Source organism: Eubalaena glacialis, chromosome 8, assembly GCF_028564815.1.
Source record: "Eubalaena glacialis isolate mEubGla1 chromosome 8, mEubGla1.1.hap2.+ XY, whole genome shotgun sequence".
In the NCBI taxonomy this organism is placed as follows: domain Eukaryota; kingdom Metazoa; phylum Chordata; class Mammalia; order Artiodactyla; family Balaenidae; genus Eubalaena; species Eubalaena glacialis.
The window spans coordinates 124642260-124669925 of record NC_083723.1 but is presented as its reverse complement, the minus strand read 5'-3'; the positions used below and the strand labels follow the sequence as shown (position 1 = coordinate 124669925).

At 39.9% G+C, this 27666-nt stretch overlaps 1 protein-coding gene across 1 annotated transcript; it reads left to right on the top strand.

Annotated features, from left to right (window-relative positions):
- Positions 1-429: 429 nt before the first annotated feature.
- On the top strand, positions 430-22119 carry XRCC2 (X-ray repair cross complementing 2). The gene is made up of 3 exons (XM_061198203.1): positions 430-529; positions 13226-13307; positions 21398-22119. The coding sequence occupies exons 1-3, from the start codon at positions 491-493 to the stop codon at positions 22117-22119; spliced, it is 843 nt and encodes a 280-aa protein (XP_061054186.1). The 5' UTR covers positions 430-490.
- Positions 22120-27666: the final 5547 nt, after the last annotated feature.

The following is a 27666-nucleotide window of genomic DNA, read 5'->3' as shown; positions in this document are numbered from 1 at the left end:
AAAGAACTGGATATATCTGCCGGCTCGCTATACTTTAAAAATTCGTTTAAATTTAGTATTCTTTTTTCGTTTATTCAGAATCAACCATAAACTACACCCACAGCCAGCCAGAGGCTTTTAACCCAAGAATGAACAAAAAGGCCCGTTTGCTCAGTAAGTGTTCTGTTAATACTTTAAAAAAAAAAATACATGCTGGTAGTTTTACCCAATAAAAACAAATGGAAATTTATGAGAGAGAAGAAAAGAAAATCCCCAGTTACCTCCCGGTCTCCTAGGAGACGTGGTCTGACGTCACTGAGCGGGGCGGGCGGCGGTCGCACGCCCTGCTGCGCATGCTCGCCGGCTCCCCGGCCGAGGGCGGGCGCAGTGCGCATGCTCGCGCCCGGGTCAGTGGGTCAGCGTCTCTGACTGGCTGCGGGGCCGAGGCCGCGCAGTAAATGGCGCCGCTGGCGGGAAAGTTGAGTGGCTGGTGCGCCGAGCCTCCGGGGCGATGTGTAGTGACTTCCATAGGGCTGAGTCTGGGACGGAGGTGAGAGCTGCCGAGGTGGGAGCTAGGGAGACGAGAACAGGGCCGTGGGCGGGCGAGGGAGCCCCGAGGGCGCGGGAGGCCGGGGCGCCCCGGGGAGGGGGAGGTGCGCGGGACCCGGACGCCGGCGAGCCTAGAGCCCCGCCCCCCAAACCTGTGTCCCCGGAGCCGGCCCCCGAGACCGCCAGCATTACGGTTCAAACCTGTCATGCGTGAACCAGTCAGACATGGTACGGTGTGCAAGAGAGGCTAGGAAAAGCAGGGGATTGCCAGGCGGAGCGCTCATAGACTTTTCTAGAACAGTGGTATCTGAGTAGGTGGCTCCACCTGTTCCCTCTGTTCTGTACATCTTTTGCTTACGGCATTCAGCCTCGCTATCGCGGCTTACATTTCCAGCCTAAGCATCCAGGGCCACACAAGCCATGTGGTGTCTGCAAAGATTTATTCAGGAATTCAACCAGCAAGTATCAAGCACTTATTACGTGTCAACCGCTGGTTAAGGAACAGGAGTAAGAAACGCAAGAAACAGCTTCTGCTTTTGCAGGACAAGTAAGGGAGGCTGCGTACAAATTACAGGACGGTTGGTAGATCGTGCCGTCCAGCCGAGGGGCGGGCAGCCTGGAAGACTAACTGGGAGGAGGAGGGGACAGCTGAGGTTGGTGGCTTTGGGTGGTCGGTGGCTTGGCAAGGAGGGGGTGGCATTCGGGGCAGGGAGTCGCAAGTACGTGGGTTCTGCCTTGAGCAAGGGCGTCACTGATTTAGGGGAACTGCAAGTAGTTCTCTGTAGACGGACAAAGCTAGTGGGGAAACAGTGTTGGGAAGTAAGCCCTGAGGAATAGGCAGAAGCAGGTTATGGAGGATCTTTTTTTTTTTTAATTTTTATTTATTTATTTTTGTCTGTGTTGATTCTTCGTTTCTGTGCGAGGGCTTCCTCTAGTTGTGGCAAGCGGGGGCCACTCTTCATCGCGGTGCGCGGGCCTCTCACTGTCGCGGCCTCTCTTGTTGCGGAGTACAGGCTCCAGACGCGCAGGCTCAGTAGTTGTGGCTCACGGGCCCAGTTGCTCTGCAGCATGTGGGATCTTCCCAGACCAGGGCTTGAACCCGTGTCCCCTGCACTGGCAGGCAGATTCTCAACCATTGCGCCACCAGAGAAGCCCTGGAAGATCTTTTATACAGAGGAGGGAGGGGAAGCGAAACCCTTAAACGATCAACAGGCTTTTTCTGTGAAGGACCAGAGTAGATAGTCTACATTTAGGCTTTGTGGGCCATTCGGTCTCGGTCACAGCTACTCAGCTCTGCTGTTCTAATGTGAAGGCAGCCAGAGGTGTGTAAACAAATCAGCATGGCTGTGTTCCAGTAAACCTTTTATTTTTTAAACTTCAGGATTTGGCCTGCCGGCCATAGTTTGCCAACCCTTGCTCCTTCAGAGTAGAGGCGCTGCTCTCTGTAAGAACTGCTACAGTTACAGCCTTACTGATTGAAATGATAATTTGAAACGCAGGTTAAACTCAGATGACTTTTGCAATCAGAACAAGCCTAACATCCAGAAAATGAAAGCCCAGTGCAGTCGAGGCACTGAACAAAGAGTTTAGCATCATATCGTTTGCCTGCCACGCTGTCTGGAGATCCTAAGCAAGATTACCTCACTCATATTACTTTGGAGTACGGTGGGGTGGAGGGGAGAAGATTAGTGAGCTGGGCAGTTGGTGCTGCTTTATTCTTTTTCCTTTTTGTCATCAAAACCAACTAAGCAACCCTCTTTTCCCTTAAGTGCTGGGCACTGTATGGCCGTTGCTTAATTTGTTTGGATTCTATTGTCTTTCTTTGTACATCAGTCTACTAGATGGATCCTACCTGGAGGCATTGTGTTGAGGAAGATATCTGAGGTCACAAATTATCCCAAGAAGCTGAAATAAACTACTTAATTTTTTTTTATTTTTAAAAAATATTTATTTATTTATTATTTTATATACTTATTTTGGCTGTGCCAGGTTTTAGTGGCGGCATGCGGGATCTTTAGTTGCGGCATGTGGACTCAGTTGTGGCATGCATGCAGGATCTAGTTCCCTGACCAGGAATCGAACCCAGGCCCCCTGCATTGGGAGCGTGGAGTCTTACCCACTGAACCACCAGGGAAGTCCTAAAATAAACTACTTTAAATTTTTAATTCACAAGAATAACCACCTTATAAAATAGCTAACCTTTCCCACATCTTGTGAGTAGTAGGGAAGAGACATTTCATACAGGGTCTTCCAAGAAAACAAAGTCGCAAAGAATATTTTCCTTTAACAGATTCTAGGGATGCAATTTAGGGTAGGCCAGATAGCTGAGTGGAAAACTTATATAAGGAGCCCTTGATTTAAAGAAGACACACATTGGAATGCAATTTACAGTAGAATAATCTGTTCTTTACCTTACTTTTGCACAGTAACAATGGCATTTTTTACTTTTACATTCCTCTGAGAGTATTAGAAAAGATTTTGGCAATGTTTTGGCATCATCCACCAGATGGCTTCATTTGCGCATACTTGTTAAGTAGTGGTGTCCTAAAGCGGTCCGCAACCTTTTTGGCACCAAGGACCGGTTTCGTGGAAGACAGTTTTTCCGTGGATGGGGGTGGGGGGGGGGTTGGTTCAGGTGGGAACGCGAGCGATGGGGAGAAGCAGACGAAGCTTCGCTCCCCCGCCGCTCACCTGCTGCTGCGCGGCCGCTTCCTAACGGGCCGCGGGCCCAAACCTGCTGCTGCGCGGCCGCTTCGTAACAGGCCGCGGGCCCAAACCCGTCTGAGGCCCGGGGGTTGGGGACCCCTGGTGTACTTTACATTTTCTCAAAAATGCTGAAAATGCCTTGAGTTTAAAAGTAATCAGTGGATAAATTCAAAGTGTCCAGTTTTGGCTATCATGCACAACATACTGTTTCCTCTCTTTATTATAATAGATTATATTAAAGTAGTACATGCTTATGACAGAAAATTCCAGTAGTACTGAAATGAAGAGTAGGAAACTTCTCCATCCCAATTATCGTTTCTCAAGGTGAATTTTTACACATTTTCCCAGAAGTTTTCTAATGGCATCATTTTGGGGGCTGAGATAGAGAACCCTGGACCATGGCTGTAGTCTTGGCTCAGCTGGGAGCAAGCTGGGTGATTTTGGATAAGTTATTAAACCTTGGCTTCTACCTTTGTAAAAGGAGGGCGGTAGATGATGATTTCTCAGTTGTCTTTCAGCTGTACTCCTAGGAGGTGGGTCCCTATATTTCTATGTATCCTTTCACTAAGCACAGTATTCCCTGCACGGTAAACACTTGATAACTATTTATTAATAATAATGACTGGTTTTCTTTTTTTAATTTATTTTTTGCCTGCACCGTGCGGCTTCTGGGATCTTAGTTCCCCGACCAGGGATTGACTCCATGCCCACGGCAGTGAAAGCGCAGAGTCCTAACCACTGGACCACCAGAGAATTCCCTGGTTTTCTTTTCTTAGAAAAGGTTCAGGGTGGCCTTTTTGCCAGAGGCAAATATTAAATAAGAAAATATTTAGCATTTAATAATATCTTGGTCTCGGATGGTAGACTTAGAACAACATCTGTCCCCTTCTCTCTTTGCTTCCCTTCTTACCCAGAATAGAATCAGTGCTCCATCATTACCGTTCCTCCATTATGAGTACTTTCGACTTCCTTGTCTCTTTAAATCCTAACCTGCTTTCCTAACCGCGGTTAAACCCAGCTGTCTGCTTTCACTGTCTACCCACTCAGCTGAATATTGCTAAAGAAAATCACAACCAGGCCGACTGATTTCATTTTAAATTTGTAACCATCAAGTTCAAGTGGACTCCCAGCCCACTTGTGTTTTTCTAGTAATTCATTCACTTTCTCCCTACAAAACACCTGTCGTCAAATCCAACCTTACGCCTGAATTCCAGACACACGTGTTCTGGTATCTTCTTGACGTACCCACGTGGATGTCTCATAGGCATCCCAGACTTAACATTCTCATCATGATTGACTCCTGGACGCAGAGACAACATGAGAAAAGTTTTAATATGCCCTACACTGAAGTCTTGGTTTACCACCACACATGTACACCCAGCCCCAACCTGCTTCCTCCCAGGCCTTCCCTATCTTGTTAAATGGTGAATTTGTTCTACCTGTTGCTCAAGCCAAAAACTAAGTCATTCTTGAATCCTCTTTTCCTCCCATATCAGCCCACATCCATTAGCACATCCCGTTTTCTCTGCCTTCAATATATATCATGGATTTGACCACGTTTCACTACTTTTTACTGCAGCCATTCCTATTCCTAGTAACCATCACCTGCTTGACTGCAGTAACCTTCTAACTCGGCTCTGCTCCACCGTGTTCACACTTATTCTAATATATTTTCCACACAGTATCCAGGGTGATCCATTCAAAATGTAAGCAGACTCTACAAAGTTTTCCAGAGGCTCCTGTATCATTTACAGTAAAATCCAGAATCCTGTTTCCTCCACTGATGCATGATTTGCAAATTGTATGATTTGCCCTTCAGCCCCGCCTCGGATCTCTTCTCCTGCCTTTCTGATCTCATCTTCCACTCTCCCTCACTCTTCTTCAGACACACTGTTGTCCTTGCTATTCCTTGAATGTGCCAAGTGTGCTTCAGCCTCAGAGCCTTTGCAGTTCCTTCAGAAATTGACACGGTTTGGCTCCTCACTTTCTTCATGTTTCTTAGAGGAGAAGCTTTTCCATCCAGTATAAGGAGGTCCTTCCTACTGTTAATCTTTATTCCTTTACTCTGTTTCTGTTTCTTTTTCTTCTTTACCCTTACCACATCTGACATCTTATATTGTTTATATGTTGTCTTCCTCCCCACCTCCCACCCCTGCCATTGAAGGATCATGATTGTTCTCTGTTGGGATTACTCCTTTAAGTCTCAGTGTTTAGAACAATATTTAGCCCACAGTAGGTGCTCAATAATTGTTTAATGATAAATTTCATGCCTTCCCTTCTCTTCCTTCTCCTTTCTGCCTTGCCTCATGTGTCATTGAGAAAACAAACAAAAAAAAATCACAGGAACTCCCTTATTTTTTCCTGTTGTCTGTTACTGATTTCTAGTTTGTTTCCATTATAGTCAAACATACTCTGTATGACTTCAGTTCTTTTATGATCGTTGAGGTTTGTTTTATGGCCCAGGGTGTGATCTAGCTTGATGAATGTTCCATGGGCACTTGAAAAAAAATGTACCCTCAGCTATTGTTGGGTCAGATGTTCTGTGTATATGAATTAGGTCCTGTTGGTTGTGTTGTTCAGATCTTCTAGTAAGTCTTTTGGTTTCTGAGAAGTGGGTGTTGAAGTCCCAACTAGTGAGTTTGTCTGTTTCTCCTTTCAGCTGTATGAGTTTTGCTTCGTGTATTTTGAGACTGTGTCTGATATGTACACATTTAAGATCACATGTCTTCCTAGTGGATTGATCCTTTTATCATTATGTAGTGTCCCTCTTTGTCTCTAGTAATTTTCTTTGCTCTGAAGTCTACTTTATTGGGTAGTAATATAGCAATTCCTGCTTTTTCATCAAGTCTGTATTGATAAAAAGTACATGTACTGATTTTCTCTGAATTCCCTCCTGTAAAGTAGAATATTTTTGCTTCTAAGAAAGGGCAGCTTCTCCACTTGCGATATGAATTCCATCCACCCTACTCCACCCCCTCTAGGACATCACTCCTGCAGGTATCCCCACTTTTTCTGTCTTCTGCATCTGCAGTCTTCTTTCTACCAATCACTTCCATCAGTATCCTAACATAAAGCAGTACACACAAAACAAACCAGAAAACTCCCTACACACCAGCCCCTACCAGCCCCATTCCCTTCCTCCTCTGTAGAGCACTCCTCCCTTGTGCTCTGGCCTGAGTCTGCTTTTCTCTCGTTCACTCTTTAGCCCACTGTAATCTGGCTTCTGTCTCCATATTCCACCAAAAGTGCTCTTGTCAGGGTTACCGTCGAACTTCATGTTGCCACGTGCTCATTTCTAAGCACCCCTCCTCCTACACTAGAAACCGCAGAATATGCACTTCCTGCAGGCAAGCTGTCAGGACCCAGGATGGGGCCAGTCAATGTGTGTCTAGTTCCTGCTCTCAAAATAACCCATTAGAAAAACCTCTTCTTCCCTGGGGAAGAGAGAACAGGAGGATGGGAGCATACACCAGAGGTGTTTCTCCAGTAGAGTTCCTCACATACAAGGGAGGTGGGGGAGGGGTAAGTGTCCCTCCAGTGTTAAGCTTCTGCAGTTTTGATTCTGTGCTTTATTGTCTCTTTCTGGGATCTTGCATATAGTTGATTTTTCTGTCTAAATGACATTTTGAAGCATAGTCTGATATAACTTCCTAGTGAAATCTTAACTATACATTTAATGGAATTACTAACTTGTGGGCTGTCATAAATTTAAAATTTAGTCCTTATAAATTCTGCTAGAAATGAATGCTTCTTAGGTACGTATAGTAATTTTTGCTTGACTTTTTATATATCTATTTTTCCTTCTTATAGGATGATTGCTTTTTAAAAAGTATTAGTTATAAAGGCAGCAGCTCTTTGGGGACTATACTTAGAAACAATGGAATTTTTATGATTTAGTATTCGAGTAACAATTGTCTTTTCCATATAATTTAGACGAAAGCTTTATTAAGAGCCCGGCCTAGTACTCTGCCCTGAAGGGCAATTGAATTTTCTAAGTGGCAGAGGAGCCTAATTTCACAAGTGAAAAAGAATTAGTCCGTGAATTTAAGGGACTACCATGGTAAGGGCCAAATTTTGCATTGATCACATACATGTTAACATAGCTGCTGCTTTCCCTTGCCACCTTACACATTCCAACTCCTCTCTTACTTTCTGTATGTTATAGTTAACACATATTTGCCTGGAGTGAATTTCCTCTGTATATATGTAATAAAACTACTAAGAATTGTATTCAGTTTGTAGTGGAAATCCAGGCCTGTTATAGGGCGGGGGTGGGAATATTTGGTTTAGAGTGTTTGCTTCTTTAGGTAGACTTTTTTTTTTTTTAAATAAATTTATTTATTTTATTTATTTATTTTTGGCTGCACTGGGTCTTTGTTGCTGCGCATGGGCTTTCTCTAGTTGCGGCGAGCGGGGGCTACTCTTCGTTGCGGTGCGCGGGCTTCTCATTGCGGTGGCTTCTCTTGTTGCGGAGCACCGGCTCTAGGCGCACGGGCTTCAGTAGTTGTGGCACGTGGGCTCAGAAGTTGTGGCTCGTGGGCTCTAGAGCGCAGGCTCAGTAGTTGTGGCGCACGGGCTTAGTTGCTCCGCGGCATGTGGGATCTTCCCGGACCAGAGCTCGAACCCGTGTCCCCTGCATTGGCAGGCGGATTCTTAACCACTGCGCCACCAAGGAAGCCCCTTTAGGTAGACTTTTATACTTAACTGGTTTGAAACCTTGCTGCTGGGGTCCATCTGCAAACAGATTTAATCACAAAAGGTCAGGGGAAATGAGCCTTTATCCAAATGACAATTACATACACGTTTGCCTTAATGTCATTCATTTCTGGTTAACTTGATCTTTAAGCTCTCCTTCCTGCTCTAGTGTAAGCTTTTCCATAACCAAATGATGTTTTAAAACATCTGTATGATATGTATTCTACTTAACAGGCATTGAAGGTGTATGATTGTCTACAAAACAGACTTTTGTTAATGAGTGTTAAGAACTTTGATGACAGCTGTAAGAATACTCAAGGACTTTTGTTTAGTAGAAGTTTGCATAGATTGTCCAAACATGTGAAAATCTATGTAGTTTGAGGTTCTTTTTATTCTCCATCCTCCCCTAATTCTACCTACCTGTGACCTGTTTACCTTCAACTTAATAGGCAGCTACTAAGTGTCTGCCAAATGTAAAGCATTTTGGAATTGGTGGTGAGCCAGTTCCTTTCAAGCTCTTAGATCCAGATGAGGGAGACTGGTAGGTAATGTGTTCCTAAGTATAGGAATAGCTTCGTGGAAGGAGCTGGCCCTGAGGAATGTGTAGAATTTTCATTCATTCAATAGTCTAGGCCTTAGAGCATTTAATTGAGAGAATAGGGAAAGGACATTGCTCTATCAATGAATATTTTGTATGTGCCTGAAAGAACTACATGCTAAATCTCTCTTTCAGAGTTAAAGTTGCCTCTCACACAGATTAGAATCGACTGTCCCTTTTTTATGCCTTCACAGAGCCCCATGTTATTTCTATTGATATTATAGCACCTACAATACTTTATTGTACTTTTTAAACCTTTGACTCTCCCTCATTAAATTCTTTGAGGATAGGAACTGTGTCTGTTGTATCTATGTAAGTAAGGTGTTGTACCTATGCACCTTACTCAGTTCCTGGAATACACTTGACTTGCTTGAAATTTTTGCCAATGAATATCTGTATAATTGAGTATTACCCCTTTTGCAGACTGTACACTAGCTCCAGTATTGATGTTGCTGTTGAAAACATTTGGGGCTCCTTGTGGTTTTAGAGGGAGTGCTAAGAGAGATGGTTGAGAGAGACCAGATAACTGCCTAGACAGGACCTCAGATTGGTTTGATCTTCAGCTGAGTAGGTCCAAAAACTGTCATCCCTGTACTCAGATTTTTTCAGACTCAGTGATACTGATTCTGAGGCTCTGTAGCACAGGGGAAGAATTCCAGGCTTGGGGAGCCAGAGATCTCAGTTAAATCCCAACTCTGGCGTCTACTAGTTTTCTCATCTGAAAAATAGAATGATAACAAATAGAGTTAATGTGATAATTAAAAGAGATAATGTATATAAATTATGTACCACAGCAAGTACAAATAGTAGCTATTATTAGATAGCTATTGTTATGATAATAAAACCTGGCAGATACTGATTTACAAACCAAATGCCAAATCTATTAATTTACAATATTAGTGAAACTGCCAAATAGAGTAAAATTGTTGTGTCCACTGTGTATTCTTTCCCAGTTAGGAAATTTGGGCTCAGAAAGGTTGCTTAGAGAATCAAGAGAAATAGTTGAATTATCTTAATAGCTACCATCACCAAGCTTTGTTTGCCTGATGTGTTAATCTTCCCTAAAAGGATTAAACTATCATGTCAAACAGAACTTACTTTGGTTCCCTTTACCCTGGCTTAGTTTACTCTTTGCCCTTCTGAAACTCTAGATTGATTATACCTTGCTTCTTTCAGCTTATTCCTCAAACCTGGACAACATCGTTCATTTTAGTTTATATAATGGTCAGGTTAATGCCAAATTTTTAGGGTATTTTCTGCTTAGGTTTGGAAGATATCTCATCCCATCAAGTGACTTCTATAAATTGTTAATATTATCTATTTTTGTCAGAGTTAATCTATTTCCAGGTTCTGGGAGGTACTTTCACTTCCTCTGTATTCGGTATACTCTGCTTTTGGCATTGTAAAACACTGTTTTGAAATTTCTCATTGATAGGTAGTTTTCATCCTTTGAAAATGAATTTGACTTTTTAGTAATAGTGGAAAGTCAGATGCAAATCGGCCAAGTCAGCCAGTTTGATAAGAGGAGTAATACCATTTTTATCTAAGAGTCATGTCAATAAAATTCTAATCCTTTTCTGAATTCTGTCTGACAAGGAATTCTCCAGAGGAGGATTCTAAAATATCTTGAGCAGTGACAGTAAGGGTAAACAGTTGGAGTAACTTCTCATGTTAATCATTCTGATGAGGATGTTGGTCATTTGTATACAGGCTTTTTAAAACATTTTATAGTCATTTCATGTGTTCCATCTTGCCCACGCAAGTTTCTCTGTCTTCTTCTTTTGGACCCTCAACCTTCTAACCCAGTGGTTCTCATACTTCTTGGCCTTAGGACTGAATTACAGCATAATGGTTCAATATTTGTATGTAGTACAAAATGATGACCACCGTAGTTCCAGTGAACATCCATAACCAGAAGGGTTGTTGTTTATGTGGGTTATATCTGTCAGTGAAATGGAGAAACTTAAAATACTTAGTGATTTCACCAATGCTTTAAGTGTTGGGATGCTGTCAAGCCCACAGGAGTGGATAAAAGTTTTCCAAAATTCAAATTTTATCATTGGCAACAAATACTGTCAGTTAGTTTCCTTAAAGTGACCAGCTGACTTTCTTTGTTATCAGTAAAATGTCTGCCAGATAACAAAGTCTGTGTAATCCTAATTTGTCTATCAGTCATTCTTTCAAATAAAAGGGTGTTCTATGAAAAAGTATCCAGCTCAGGTAATCACACAAGTGCTTTTCCTAGAGAAAAGCCATTGTATTTCAGTTTGGAGCAAAAGTGCTCTCTTTATCTGTGTGTGAAGTTGGGGGAAGTCCCCAAGACTGCCTTCACTTCAGACACCAACTGCAGAGTTCCAGGTCCTCATGACCTCACTCATTCTGACATTAATTGCATGTTTGCGGGTCCCCAAGACCACCTTCAGGTTCAGTGATTTGCTGGAAGGACTTACAGAATACGCTGAAAGCTTAGTCATGGTTATAGTTTACTACAGCAAAAGGATACAGATTAAAATCAGCCCAGGGAAGAGATATAATGGGACAAAATCCAGAATTCCAAATATGGAGCTTCCAATTGTCCTGTCCTAGTGGAGTATGGACAGTGCTAACTTTCCCCAGCAGCAGTGGGGGACAGTATGCCAACCAAGGAAGCGCCCCTGAACTTTGGTGTCCAGAGCGTTCATGGGGCTTTGTCATGTAGACATTGTCAGCCCCCCAACCAGCTGGCCTCTGTGTGCAGCCACTGACGCAGAGGTTGAGCTGACCCAAAGCCCTCACCTTCGCTCACGTTGTGAGACTACCTGGTGTGGCTCAGGGCCCCCAGGTAAACAAAGACACTTTTATCAGCAGGATTTTCCAAGAGGCTTAGAGATTATCTCCCAGGAGCCAAGGGCAAAGGCCAGACCTCTCTTTGGTCAAGGTTAAATTCTTTCCTACTAATATGTTTCCCACGTCATCACAGGGAATATTTTCAACAGTACTCAAAGGTTATGATTTAATATAGAGTCAATACTTTTTACTGCCACATCAAAAACATTCTTATGCAAAAATAGTTTTGCTTGCTTGTTTGTTTTTCTGAGTGGTGAAGAATACCATGTGTACTAATATGGTTTGATGCCACTGCCTTGATTGTGCTGGGTGCCAGCAGTTTTACCCACCTTTGCTGCTGCACCATCAGTGCAAGTGTCAGCATAGTGAGAAAGACAAATAATGTCTTAGTATTTATGAACATAATTGACCACAGGTACGCCCTCAGAAGTTCTGCTCTAACTCAAAGCACTCTTGAGTGTAGTTAGCAGTCTTTAGCTTGATTTGTGATAAAATCTCATCTCCTAGAGGACCTAACTGCAGGTTCTTTGAGTGTAGCTTAATTATCTTCATTTCTGTAGTCTCTATTTTACCTGCCATAGTGCTTTGTACATAATAGACATTCAATAAATATTTGCCAAATTAATGTATAGAACCTTTTCATCACTGCAGGAAATCTTTCCAAAACTTTTGCTTCTGTTAAAAAAAAAAAAAAACCCACAAAGGATGACTGCTTTTCTTCGTTTGTGATACGCGTTTTTGTTGTTTAGAAGGGTTGTCAGATCTGTACTGTTTCCTTAGAACCTTGAGAATCAACTTTGATTTTATTTCCCACGTTGACATTTCAGTCTGTCTTGGAATTTTGCTTCCTGTAGTTCTAGCTCCTTCTGTCTTGGTACAGGCACTTCTCCACGTTAGTGTGACGGACTCGAGCCTTTTCTCCACATCTGGCTTTGCTCTCAAATCCATCCCCTCGTAGCCACCAAGATGATCTGTTTGAAATGCAGATAATAATAGCTTATGCTTACTCTGTGCCAGGCACTCTTGGAACACATTGCATCCTCAACAGTCTTGTGACGGAAATACTGTTTGTTTTGCTCACTTTACTGATGAGAAACCTCAGCCCAAAGACCTAGCTGTCTACTCTTAACTGTTCTAGATTGCTTCTTAAAACCCCTTGCTCTTATCTACAAACCAAAGAGCAAACTCCTAAAGGTGACATCCAAGACCCTTTGTGATCTGACTTCGGTTCTTTTAGGACTTCATTATCTCCTGCCAGTTTCGTGCCACAAGCTCTAGCAATTCAAATCTGCTTATAGTTTACCCACACACTGTGCTGTTATAACCTTTGCACCTTGGCTGATGTTGTCCCATCTGCCAGGTATGCCTGCTTGTGCCCTGTTCACGAATTCACGAATTCACGAATTCACATGGGAGCTTCTCAGGGAAGTTTTTCTCCACCTTTCTCCATTGTCCCCTCCCCTCCCCTAGATAAGGAGCTGGCCATGTAATGGGCAGACAGATTAAAAGCTGATACCTGATAACAAGTGTGGTGAGCAGAGTGAGAAAGGTGATTATAATGAGGAAGGAAGGTAAATACTTTGCAGTCAGCAGTTTGGCCCTGTGTCCCAAAGACCCTATCAGCTTCTTTGAGGGCAGGGACTCATTTTATACCAACAGTATTTGGTACGTTAACAAAAAATAAAGTGTTTTCTGAATCAATGAACACAACTTTTCTCCTAAACGATATTTTCTATTTCATGATTTCCTTCAGATCCTCAAAATGATGAAAAGTCTCTTACAGACTTTTGGAAAATTGAATAAATGTCGATTTCTAGGATTTTATATTTTTAAACAATGAGTTTTCCTTCTCTTTTTTTTCCCTTTCGCAAGCTCCTTGCCCGACTGGAAGGTAGAAGTTCCTTGAAAGAAATAGAACCGCATCTGTTTGCTGATGAAGATTCACCTGTGCATGGTAAAAACACAATCTCAAGCCAAAATACAGTGTCATAAATTAAGTTTTATAAAACAAGTTTTTCCCCACATATACTCATATACATACACACACTTCTAGCAACAGCCTATATAGGTTAAACTGTGAAATTAAAAACTGAGAAAGATGATGATGAGACACTTTTTTTGTTGTTGTTGAGACACTTTTAAGCCTTCATTATCTGTGTCAGATGAGATGGGGTTTGGTTTATTTGCAGTTAAGTCTTCAGTATGAAAACCTCTTTTATCCCAGCACAATATTTAATGGGAGTTTTGTTATTTATTTTTATTCTTTACAAGTTTGAGAATCACAGGAAAGTCCTTCGGTAGTTGGTAGCTCTGTTAATACTTCTGCGATAGGGAGAATAATACCCACTTGTTTTACTGGCCCCTCTACACGAGGGAGAACTAGAAAGAAGGTAGTGTGCTTAGGTGGTTTTCTTCTTTGTTAATATAACAGCCTTAAAGAAATACAGTTCACCCATTTAAGTGTACAATTTGCACACTTAGGCATCTGTCGGCACAATCAATTCTAGAACATTTTCTTCACCCCAAAAAGAAACCGTTGCCTATTACTAGTCACTCCCCATTTCCTTTCACATCCCTTAGCTCTAGGCAACCACCAATCTACTTTCTGCCTCTGTAGATTTGCCTTTTCTGGACATTTCATGTAATTGGAATCATACAGTATGTGGTGTTTTGTCACTGACTTTTTCCACTTTGCTTAATATTTTCAAGATTTATCATATTGTAGCATGCATCAGTAGTTCATTCCTTTTTATTGAATAATAATATTCTATTGTACCCATTCATTAGTTGGTGTGGACATTTGGGTTGTTTCTACTTTTTGGTTGTTATGACTAATGCTGCTATGATCATTTTGTGTACGAGTTTTTCTGTGGAGAAATGTTTTCAGTTTCCTTGGATAATACCTCTGAAAGGGACTGCTAGGTTGTATGGTAACTCTGTGTTTGACCTTTGGCAAAATTGCCAGACTGTTTTCCAAAGTAGCTGCTTGGGAATTGCCACATTTTACTTGCCACTATCAGTGAAGTGTATAGTGTTTCCAATTTCCTCACTTCCTGCAAACGTGTTACTGTCTGTCTTTTTGATTATAGCCTTCCTAGTGAGTATGAAGTGATACCTCATTGTGGTTTTGATTTACATTTCGCTGATGGCTAATGGTATTAGGCATCTTTTACCACAATAAAAAAACAAAATGTCCTTCTTTGTCTCGAATAACAATTCTTGTCTTAAAGTATATTTTGTCTGATAATAGGCTAGCCACTTCAGCTCTCTTTTGGTTACTGTTTGGTTACTGTCAACCTTGTGCCATGAGATGTAAAGTGTGCCCATTGTAAACAACCTATAGTTGGATCATGTTTTTTTATTCCATTTTGTCAATCTGCCTTTTGTTTGGACAGTTTAATCCATTTATTACTATTATTAGTTAAGATAGGGTTTTTGACTGCCATTTTGCTATCTGTTTTATATGTGTCTTACGTCTTTTTTGTTTCTCTATTCATCCTTTACTGTCTTCTTTTGTGTTAAATAGATATTTTCTAGTGTAGCATTTTAATTCCTTGTCATTATTTTTACTTTTTTTTTTCTTTGAGTTATTTACCTCGTGATTGCCCTGAGGATTACAATTACCATCTTAATTTATAACAATCTGGTTTGGATTAAATACCATCTTAATTTCGATATTTTATAAAAAACTTTGCTACCATATAGCTCCATTCCTGTCCCCTTCCTCTGTGCTGTTTTAAATTACATATTTATACACGGTATGCCCTTAAAATTTTGCTTAGTTAAAATCATTAAAATTACTTAATGCAGTTGTTTCTTAAATCAGATGAAAAAATAATTAAAAATATAAAACACTTATAGTGTCTTTTATATTTACCTATGTAGTCCTATGTTCTTTATTAACTCATTTGGATTTGTTACTGTCTACTGCTGTCCTTTCATGCAGCCTGAAGGACTCGTTTTAGTATTTCCTATAGAGCATATCTGTTAGTTAAAAAAAAATTCTAAACTATCAATAATAAATGACAGATTTTGATCAAACATGTTAGACAAAAGATTGAACTGTTTTTATTCTATCAGAAAGGATATTATTAAGTTGAACCTTATGAAACTGACATTAAAACAGGTTCGAGGACTTCCTTGGTGGCCCAGTGGTTAAGAATCCGCCTGCCAATGCAGGGGACACGGGTTCCAGCCCTGGTCCGGGAAGATCCCACATGCCATGGAGCAACTAAGCCCGTGTGCCACAACTACTGAGCCTGTGCTCTAGAGCCCGAGAGCCACAACTAGTGAGCCCGCGTGCCACAACTACTGAAGCCCGCACGCCTAGAGCCTGTGCTCCCCAACAAAGAGAAGCCACCGCAATGAGAAGCCTGCACACCGCAGTGAAGACCCAGTGCAGCCAAAAATAAATAAAATGAAAACAAAAAAAAATAGGTTTGAAGCACAGCTTATACATTTGAATATTACATTTATAGAAACTTTAAAAACACCATTATGTTCAGTCACTAACAAAAAAGTTTACTTAAAACTATGATAGCTCTTAGAGCTATAAAACTGGTTAGATGGAAAAAAAGAACTGGTTAGATGAATATTCATTGGAGCAACAGCATACATAAGACTGGGATTATAAGAGTTATTTATCAACAACAGCAGTTCATCAAAAACTGTTATAGGGAAGCTCAGGTTGAAGCAGTAGGCGATTTAGGTGTTACAGGGGTCTCTAATGCTGTTGTAAAACATATTTTTAGTACTTTTTTTGGATAGTACTTATTCAGTACCATATACAGACTCATTACCTCTTCAGTACTATAATGATTATACTCTGCAAATTCAACATATTTGTTATACAATTAGTAGGTTGGTACCTAGATGATGTATTTTTTGGCTTTTCTTTCTTTTACTTATTTTGAAGGCTCTTTAGATTCGTAAACTCACTCCGACAATCTGTTACCCAAACCCCTTACGCATTCTATTTGTGAGAGTAACTATCAAGGCCAAACCATCCAGATTTTCTGATTTAGTTTAATTTGTCTAATGACAAACTGTAGAGGTGATTTTTTTGTTTTTTTTTTTTTTGTGGGGGGGGGTGTTTCCTTTAACTATCAGTTGTAATATGCAGTACTTTGCCTGGACTAGGGTGAGATTTTTTTAACAGCTCGCAGAAACTTACGAGATAGTGATTCAGATGCAGTTAAAAGGACCGTGTCTCCTCTACAGAACATAATGTTTGAATATTATTATTATTATTACTTTTTTGGCTGCATTGGGTCTTCATTGCTGTGAGCGGGCTTTCTCTAGTTGCGGCGAGTGGGATCTACTCTTTGTTGCAGTGCACGGGCTTCTTATTGCGGTGGCTTCTCTTGTTGCAGAGCACAGGCTCTAAGTACGTGGGCTTCAGTAGTTGTGGTGCGAGGGCTCAGTAATTGTGGCTCGTGGGCTCTAGAGCACAGGCTCAGTAGTTGTGGCTCACAGGCTTAGTTGCTCTGCGGCATGTGGGGTCTTCTGGGACCAGGGCTCGAACCCGTGTCCCCTGCACTGGCAGGCAGATTCTTAACTACTGCGCCACCAGGGAGGTCCCTGAATATTATTTTTGATCTTATGATTAGATAGTAAATGTTTATAAAAATCAATGAAATTGATTTCAGTTCATCATTAAACATATTTGCAGGGAATCTAGTTCAAGAAGTTAATGATAGTATTCATGTGTAATTTCCAAGTTTGCAGATTTTACTTACCCAGTTGTTATAAATGACCTTTCCCCCCACTTTGCTATTAATCTGTAAAAGGACAGGAGGGTTTCTATCTACCTAATAGTCTCTTAGCCAGCCTTAAACTTTGCCTCAGTTTAACTTGTGCTGAACCAAGGCTCTAAGGGGTCCATATTTACACCACACCAGCCAGTGCTTAGTTAACACATGGATTCAGAAAGCCTTGTTAAACCATGTAGGAAAGCCTTACTCTTTTGAGTTATGATGAAAAATGTTCACGAGCACGACCCCTCTCTCCAAGAAAATACTTGGCAAAGTGTTCATTTTTTTCCCCTGTTCTGAGAATTCCAGAAAATATCCAGAGATATCTCACAGTTACCCTCTGACCAATGTCATGTATTTCTAGCTCTCTGTGGAGTCCGTCCTCTTTTACTTCAGAATATGTTACATGTATCTTAATTTATCTTCATTTGACTCTCCAGCCACGTGAAACTGCTACTGAATTTTTTACTTTTTAAATGAGCCTAAACCATTGTGTTCTTTTCTAGTCCCTGCCTTCCTCCACTCTGATTTCTCTCCTTGCTCTTACTCTAGAGGCAGTGACTGCTCCCTGGGGTGCCTTTTCAGCGTATTCTCTTCTTCTTTTTTTTTTTTAATAATAGACTTTAAAAAATATGTTTATTTATTTATTCGTTTTTGGCTGCGTTGGGTCTTAGTTTCAGCACGTGGGAGCTTTCATTGCAGTGTGCAGGCTCTTCATTTTGGCGCGCAGGCTTCTCTCTAGTGGCACGCGGGCTCAGTAGTTACAGCGCACAGGCTCTAGAGGGCGCGGGCTTAGTTGCCCCGCGGCATGTGGGATCTTAGTTCCCCGACCAGGGATCGAACCCGTGTCCCCTGCATTGGAAGGCGGATTCTTAACCACTGGACCACCAGGGAAGTCCCTCAGCCTATCTTCTGAGTATCTCAGTTTTTAAAGTTTGGTTCATAAAATAATGTTTACATTAAATGTGCTTTTGCAGGCTACACATTTACTGCTGTAAGGTTACTATCCAGGACCAGTTCAGTGATCTGTTTCCTACCTCTCCCCTGCCATTTTTTAATTTTTAGAACTTTTCTGCTGCATTTAGTATTATTTAGTACTATTTCTATTAAATTTCTGTTTTATCTGTCTTTATGCTGACTTCTCTAACTGTGGATCTATCCCAAGAATTGAGTTTTGGCCCTCTATCTTAGTTTTAGGTTCACTCCCACCCCCCCAAAGAGCTTTCTGTTCTCTATTTCTGTGTAACTTATTCCTAGATTGCTATATCCAGCCTCTTATTACTGTCGTGAATCTTAAATCCTAGTGGCTGTAGGATATATTTATTTGTGACACCTAGAGATACATCTTAACATACCATTTTGAAAGCTAAATTCTTTTTTTTTGAAAGCTAAATTCTTGTTAGTATATTTACATGATTATGTGAATTAAAAATCTCTGCTCTGCTTATGTATTTTTTTTTTACACAGCACTTCCAAGCCTATCTCTGAGAACTTTTAAATCACTACCTTAGGTTTAACCCTTACCTTCTAAGTGAAGGAGGCTGAAGACTTGATAGAACTGAAGTGGCAGCACACTCGGGCCCAGGGGCAGCTGACCTTCACAACTGCCGACTCTGCTAACCAAAGCCGCATCCCCACCTGTAACTCCCTACCACACCTGCTCCCTTTCAAAATGCCGTGTTCCAAAATTGACTTTCTTCACCAAATGAGAACTTACGTTTTCATTCTTTAGATTTCTTCTAAGAAATTCTTAAGAAGAAAGTAATCTGATGAAATGCATTCAAAAGATACCGTACTTTGTGCTGGGGATAGAGTATTCAAGTCCCCATCTTAAAGTAGTGAACAAGAAATATAATCAGTCAAGCAAATCATCAAAAATGATATAGCATGTTAAATGTAATGACAGAAGATGATAAAGTTTGCTCTTCCCACCTCAGAGTGTTGTTACTAGGATCCAACGAGATATGCAGCCGTCCCTTTTCATTTGGAAAGCTCTATAAAAAGGTTGGTTACTGCTTCTCAGCCTCTTGGGCTGCCTTTCCTGGGGAAAGGAGAGAGGGTGCTTGTGTGTGGTCTGCTTGTCGGTCTCCGCATCGTGTTTCTGCGTGGTCCTCTGTGTCCTCCAAACCACTTTCAGATTAATCTTGCTAAGCTGTGTTTTCAGCTCTCCTTCACTATCATTAATATTGGTTCAGTGTTAATGTTTCTTCACCTAGTGCATGTAGCTTATTCTCTTTCTATAATATAGGGTGGTAAAAGATTTTTATTTGGGGGTGGGGAGAAGTCCCACTTAGCTCATCAGTTATATAGTAGGAGAGAGTAACTGGAACATCTGGATTGAATATAGTTTTAGTCACTGTGTTAACTTTTAATAAGAGCATCCATGAACAATTGTTAATATGAAAATAGCTTCACTCCTTGAGGCTGGAATCTTGGGGGCAGGGGTTTGGGGGAGTCTTTTTAATTAAAATTTTGAACTGCAAATTGTATATAAGATTATAGTGGAAATTGGCTGAAGTTTTATACTACCTTAAATATGGTATGGTGACAGATTGCTAGGTTTCTTACACATTATTTGTGAATGTTCCAACATACAATGGTTTGTTAGTAATAACAGGAAATAAAGTAACTGGATTCTCAGATGGACTTGTAGTTTGTTTAGGGCCTAAGAATCTGCATTTTTAACATAGTGTTTCCAATTATGTAGTTCAGCCATAAATTAAGTGGCAAACAGGGACTTCCCTGGTGGTCCAGTGGTAAAGAATCCGCCTTCCAATGCAGGGGACACGGGTTTGATCCCTGGTCGGGGAACTAAGATCCCACATGCTGCGGGGCAACTAAACCCACGTGCCACAACTACAGAGCCCACATGCCCTGGAGCCTGTGCACCACAACTAGAGAAGAGAAAACCCGCACACCACAACTAGAGAAAAGCCCATGCACCACAACGAAGAGCCCGCATGCCACAACTAAGACCCCATGCAACCTAAAATAAATAAATAAATAAAAAATAAATCTTAAAAAAAAAATTAAATGGCAAGCAAACAAGAATTGGAAGACCACTGTTTAGAGTGGATTTTGAAAAGCTCTGGAGGCTGGACAGTTTTCCCAGGTGTTTTATTTTATCTGTGCTGTCCTCAAGGAAAGAGAGTTATTGGAAACTATATGGAAAGAGATTTGGGGTCTTCAAAGTTTAGAGTAGTTGACTTTGATTTATAATGCTAGGAAAATAATTCACAGTGCAGATGTCATTTCAGCAAGACAGTATCAAGCGATATTCATATAGCAAAGGGTAACTGAAGGCAGTTTGGAAACGTGCAGGGGTGTTTTCACCTGAGGGATGCAGTTGGCACTTAGGGCCTGAAAGCTGTGGGTCCTTACTGCCTTGTATGTGTGAAACTGCACCATCAAGAACTGTTCCATCCATAATGCCAGCAATTTTGAGAAGCCCTAGTTAGGGACTGTTTCACTTGCACGTGGCAGAAGTCCAGCCTAGTGGCTTATTTTTCTCGCACAGGTATGGAGGCAGGCTGGTGTGCGAGGTTCCGTATTGTCATCCACGTCCTGGGTGCCTCCTGTCTTCCTGCCCCACCCTCTTTAGGGTCTGCCCTCCTCAGTGTATACCTGTCATCCTCGCTGTCACCTCAGAGGAGGGAGCGGCAGAGCAGACAGAAGTGGCGCCTGTGTGAGGACAGCACAACTTGGAAACCCCAACAGACATCCACCTGCGTCTCATTGGCTACAGCTGTGCTACCTGCTGGCCTCTCTTTGCAAGGAAGACTGAGAAGAATCGTTTTTAAGCTGGGCACATTGCTTTTCCCCAAAATTGGGGTTTTTATACTTAAGGAAAATTGAGAAACTGGATATGGGATAATTAACTACCAGAAATGGTGTGTACCAGTAGTCAGTAGCTTTTTAAAAGACCCTAGATCTGTGGCACTTTATTCTTAGTGCTATAATATCACCCATTTAAGTGTGAGTGTATGTGGACCCCTCCCCCGGAGATTCCCTTAGGCCCATTTCAACCGTGTCATTTTGTTTTTCAAATTTTCTTTGTGCTAATTAATAGCCAACACCTTTCTCAGAGGTGAAATTTAGTGATTTACTTTTTATTTCCTTATTTATTTGTATTTGCTTATACAAATCCGTTTTGGCAAATGGATTTAGATTTTCTTTCAAAAGGAAAAAATTTCAGTAAATGTCTCTTTAAACATTTTTGCACACTTTTCATTTTGTAGGCTATCATTATTGTGCTGCTGCATTTTGACGGACATTTTTAAATTTTACACAGGTGAAATTCTTGAATTTCATGGTCCAGAAGGAACAGGAAAAACAGAAATGCTTTATCATTTAACAGCACGATGTATACTTCCGAAATCGGAAGGCGGACTGGGAGGGGAAGTCTTGTTTATTGACACAGATTACCACTTCGATATACTTCGGCTCGTCACGGTTCTTGAGCACAGACTCTCCGAAAGCTCTGAAGAAGCCATAAAATACTGCCTTGGGAGATTTTTTCTGGTGTACTGCAGTAGCAGCACCCAGTTGCTTCTCACACTGTACTCGCTAGAAACTATGTTCTGTAGTCACCCCTCTCTCTGCCTGTTGATTTTGGATAGCCTGTCAGCTTTTTATTGGATAGACCGTGTCAATGGAGGAGAAAGTGTTAAGTTACAGGAGTCCACTCTGAAGAAATGTTCCCAACTCTTAGAGAAGCTGGTGAATGAGTATCGATTGGCTCTTTTTGCAACAACACAAAGTATAATGCAGAAAACCTCAAACTCAGCAGAAGGGCCTTCTTGTGGCTTTAATCGCCAGAGTGATGTGGATGTAGACTATAGACCCTATCTCTGTAAGGCGTGGCAACAAGTGGTAAAGCATAGAATATTCTTCTCCAAACAAGATGATTCCAAAACCAGCAACCAGTTTTCTTTAGTTTCACGTCATTTAAAAAGTAACAACTTAAAAAAACATTTTTTTATGATTGGAGAAAGTGGTGTTGAGTTTTGTTGATATGTAACATAAAATAGTCTTTTTGTAGGATATTATGCAAGTTTTAAAACATCTTTAATAGGCTAAAATGATTTGATAATAAAGTTCTTAAACTCTAAGGGAATTTAACATAACTGTGTTTCTATACAGAATGGATTTCTTAAACTAGTGCAGTAGAACCTTAGACTCTTCTTCCCTAGGTTGTTGAAGATTATTCAAAGTGATAATAACAATTAAGCTATATTAAGTTGTTTTAAAACCAAATAAATAAGATATGCATTTCAGTCCAAATAAAGCGGAATTTTCTAACTTTGTGTCACATTTCTGGAATTCAGTTCAATACTTGTTTAGGAAAGTTGAAATGCATTTCTGATTTTTCATATGTAACTCCTTTAAGAAGCTGTAAATTTGGAAAATGTTTCTGTAGAGCTGTTATTTCTGTAAAGAGGATGAAAACAAGGAGCCTACCCAATCTGCCTTTCACACCAAAGACTATGGAAAGTCAGAGCATTTTGATCTGTTTTACTAAATTCGAAGATGGAGCTGCATTATGGTTGAGTTTCTGTATAATTTTTAAAACACAGGGAAATAAGATACCCATTCAAGGAGTTCTGTGAATATTGAAATTTTCATCTTTCTTGTTAAGCGATAGATAAATGCTAAAACTGTATAGTAACTATATGTCACTTGCGTTTTCTTACCCATTTAGAATACTTCAGACACACTCTGAAATGAATTGAAATGTTTCCAGCTGAGAGCTGGACAAGGCTCTATGTACCTTGGCCCAGTAATGACCAGAAAGGGGAGCATGCACCTCCAGGGGCACACAAGGTAGTGTGTTGTGGAAGAGGAAGAAAATTTTAGAACTTTGATTTATATATTTTAATCTAAGAAAAGATTAAATTATATCAATATTTGATAATTCAGATTGACCCTGGCACTCACTCAACCTATATATCAGATTGCCTTATGTCACGTGTATATTTGAGGTATCCTGTGGGAAAAGTGGATAGAATTGACAGTGGTGTTCTCACAGGTATGTTCATTTATACGTAACCTATTTAGTTAAAATTAACTGTACGTTCACTTATCTAACGAAGATTCTTTATAAGGGCTTAAAGGATCATCTTCATAATGCAGGCGTAGCAGACGTAGCATGAGCTGTCCATACCTGGAGCTCCTGTAGCTTACCTGCAGTTCCCAAAACCCAAAGACTTCTGAAGGTGTCTCTGGACGCCAGAGCCTGCTGGGCTGCGTGGGGCCCAGACCTGGCAGTCCTTAAGCAGTGAGGGTCAGGATTTGGTAGATTAATGCACCTGCTTCCTCACCCCTCAGTGAGGACAACGACGTATTTCTCAGGGTGGCCCTGGTAGGACTGATTCCCAGTCACTTACAGCAATAATCTATTCATTAACTCACTGTTTATTGCCTCCCATCCTTCCCTCTCACTTCCCCACTCTCATGGGGGCTCCTGGGATTGTCTCCCTAATGAGCAAATCCTTGTCTAGGAACTACTTTTGTTGTGGGTTGAGGGGGAACCAAACTGTCGGCAGGTGTCAGACTAACAGCCCCTCTAGGCTCAGTATTTGCTCTTTAGCCACATTATGGAATTTAAAATGATGGCATTCTAATTGGCCGTCAAGTTAACTTACATTGGATCACATTACTGTCATTCATACCCACTTACCTGTGTGCCGTCAATAAATGTAATCTTGCCATTAATATACTTTTAAATATTTACATATTTTATCCATAGTTCATCCTTTTTCAGCTTATATTTTTTTGTATCTTATTACATGCAATACATGTTACACATATGTAATTTATAAATATTTGTATGTTGAGGGAATATGCTTATTTTTCCCCCCATACGAGTGTGTGATCACTAAGGGTGACAATCTCTTGCTGTACTTAAGAGGACTTCTCCTTTTAGCTGTTGAGATGTGAAAATTCTGTTACCTTCCCTATCAAGCTCTGGGTGTGTGTTACATGTGTTTATGAAAAACTTAGCAACTCTTAGCAGAATTCTGGCCTTGGCTATGATAGGAGTTTCCATTTCTCCTCTGTATAAATGAAGTGCTAATTTAATGGGCTGTTATTCACAGATTTATAACTTATTCTTCAGGAACATGATTAAAAAATAATGAACTTTTATATTAACTTAAATTATCAATTATATATTAATGTGTCAGACCAAAGACTTAGTTATCTTAAAAAGATTTGTTATCTAACATGTTGGAAGGAATTAATCCTGGCTAATAAAAAAGTCTTTTAAACTAAAAGTTATACCAATGGGATTTCTTGAACACTGTAGAAAAATTAATACTTGTAAAAAGAATCAACCTTAAAGAGATAGAAGCGGCACATCCTGAGTCACAGATGGCAGATAACGGGGATGCTGGATAGAACCAGAAAAATAACAGGAGTGAGGATTACAGATCTTAGGATAGTTATCCCATTTACTTGTTTAAAAAGGGAGGGGATCGTAAAATACGTTTCTTATAGGTGAACTTCTCAGGGAGACCACTGTGAGAATCTAGTTTTTTAAAAAATGCATATGAAAGATATTTCAGATGTTCATCTGATAAATGCTATATAAAATCAAGATAGTGCTCACCTTATCACTTCCATTGTATAAAGTTTTCAGCTTTCAGCTCTCAAATGCTGGATTATTAATATCATTCCAGAAAATTTTGATGCAGACTACTCTTCTGTATGGATTATCTAAGAATGAGGATGAAACAGACATTTTCAGATGAACAGAAACTGAGAATTTACCACAAAAATTGCCTCACTAAAGGAACTTCTGAAAGATGGACTTCAAGGAGGAAGAATATGATCCCAAAGCCTGAAATGTAAGAAGTAATAGTGAGTAGAGAAAATAGTAAGCACTTGAATAAATCTAAAGAAATATTGATAGTGTAAAACAACATCTAATTTATGGGAGGAAGAAACAATATAAAGTAAAAATTCTAGGCATCCCATTGCCTATAAGCCTAGTACATATAAGGTAGGTAATTGAAATTATATCAATCTAAATAGCTTGTATTATTCTGAAGGAGAGTAAAGATATGGACCAACTTTAGACTTAAGTATTAACTTGACAATTTGAAGAGCTGCTTCTAAAAGAAACAAATTAACATATGCTCCAGTAGTATATGTTGAGGCAAAAGGGAAAAGAGAAAAACAAAAAATGAACAAACACAGGAGAAAAAGTGGATAGGACAAATGAGCACTAAATAATGCAGTAGAGATAAATCCAGTTATAAATGAAAAATCTTGGGTAATTAGGCTAGATTTTTAACAATCTGCTATATGCTTTTTAAGGAAATACATCTAAAACAAAGATACAGAAATGTTGAGAGCCTAAAGATTAAAAAGACCAGAGAAGTATCAAAGGAAGCTCCTGGAGCTGTATAAGTAGACTTTAACTGTGGTAATATTTTCTGTCTTAACTGGTTAATGATAGAAGGTTTAGTTTATATGTCCTTTGTAAGATAAATTCAAAAATATAAAGCAAAAATTTAGAGACTACAAGGAGAAGTTGACAGTCACATGACAGTCATCATGGTAGACATTTTAATATACCTGGGAGACCAAGCAGTTAAAAAATCCGTTAAAGAGAGAATCCAAGCACAAGCTCAAACTTGATCTAATAAACATATGTAGAACTCTGCAGACAAAATGAGAATGCATATCTTGAACACAAAAGGAAAATTTATGAAAACTGATCATGTGCTATGAGAAGACATCAAATTTCAGAGAGTCAGTATCGTGGAGATTATTTTTCTTCATTATAATGCAATTGTCAGAAGTCGACAACAAAAAGGATAACTAGAAAGTTTCCAAATTTAGAAAAAAGTTTAAATTTCTAAATAACAGGTCACATAAGAAATCATATTCACAATTAGAAAATACTAACATACAAATTGTTAGAAAAAGAATAAACACAAAGGACACAGGAGAAAAACTGAGTAGAAATTACTGAAATAGAAAACACAAGAGAAGCAACAAAGTCAAATGACTGCCAAGTGCAAGGGCTCAAACAGTTTTCAGAGTGAACAGGAAGGCATGACTGTAAATAGAGCAGAGACTTTATATCAGTAACAACTGGTGTCAGTAATTCTGAAAACTGAGACAGCGGACACATCAAAACAATCTCAGAAAAAACCCTGAAAAATACTATAATCATTACAAGACTTGAATCAGTAATTTGAACTCTCCCCACAGTCATTTAGGGAGACTTCCAGTAATAGCAGAATATGTCCCTACCAAAACAAATCCTCTCTGGAGGATGACAATATCATTCATAGGCCTCATGTTATTTTTAAAAGTGAATTCTTAAATGCAATGTCCAAAATACAATCTAAGGTATTATGACACACAAAAAGACAAGTCTATATGGGTGAGAAACTGCAGAAAGAAATGACCACCCCGCCCCCCCCCCACAGACATGAATGTATATATCAATACATCCACAACTCATGCAGACTAAGAATACATGGGAGGAACACCATGAATCAGGAGTCGGGTAAATGGAGTGGGTGTTCTAAGGTCCTTATATTGTCTGGGAGAAGGAAAGGTATCACGTTAGACACTGATAAAGAGATTGCATCTTATGATTTCTAGAATAACCACTCAAGAATAGAAGAAAAATGTTATAATTTTTCACATTAAAGGAATGGACAAAGATCCTCCATTAAATGCGAACTAAGAGAAGGCTGGTATATGTACAGTAATATCAGACAAAAGATACTAAGGTAAGAAGGATAGAAGGTATCTTTACTAGAGGTAAAGAAAAAGTGAAGTTGATAAAACTTTCAATTCACCAGGATAATATAAAGTTTACAGACATACAAGGGGAATAGAGACACTGAGAATTATGTTTGGAGATTTTAACACCCGAGTAATTGGTAAACAGTAAACAAAACAAAATCAGTAAGGATACTAAAAATAGAACAGGATGATCCACAAACACCACACCACTCATCGAGTGCAGAATACATTATTTTCCAGCATGCTTATAACATTTTTTAGGGACCATATACTGGGCCATAAAGCTGTGTCAACAAAATTCAAAGGACTGAAATCACAGAGTAAGTTCTCCAGTGCCGATGCAATTACACCAGAAATCAGTAATGAAAAGATAATAGAAAATCTGCGTATATTTCAAAAGTAAGGAATGAACTTCAAAATAAAATAGATTGGAGATATCACAATAGAAAATATAAAATATTTAATTCACTAATGAAATTTATATCAAATATGAGGAGTATTGTTAAAACAATACTTAGGGGGAAATTTATAGCCTTAAACCCTTTTGTTAGATCAGATGAAAGGCTAAAAAAGGAGCTAAATAAGCATTTCCTTAAAGAAGAAAATGAATAGTAAATTAAATCCCCTTCCCCAAATAAAAGAAATGTATTAACAAAAGCAGAGATAAATAAAATGGGAAAAATGTAATAAGGGATCAATAAAGCCAATACAGAGGAGGCAAGAATATACAATGGGGAAAAGACAGCCTCTTCAATAAATGGTATTGGGAAAACTGGATAGCTATATGCAAAA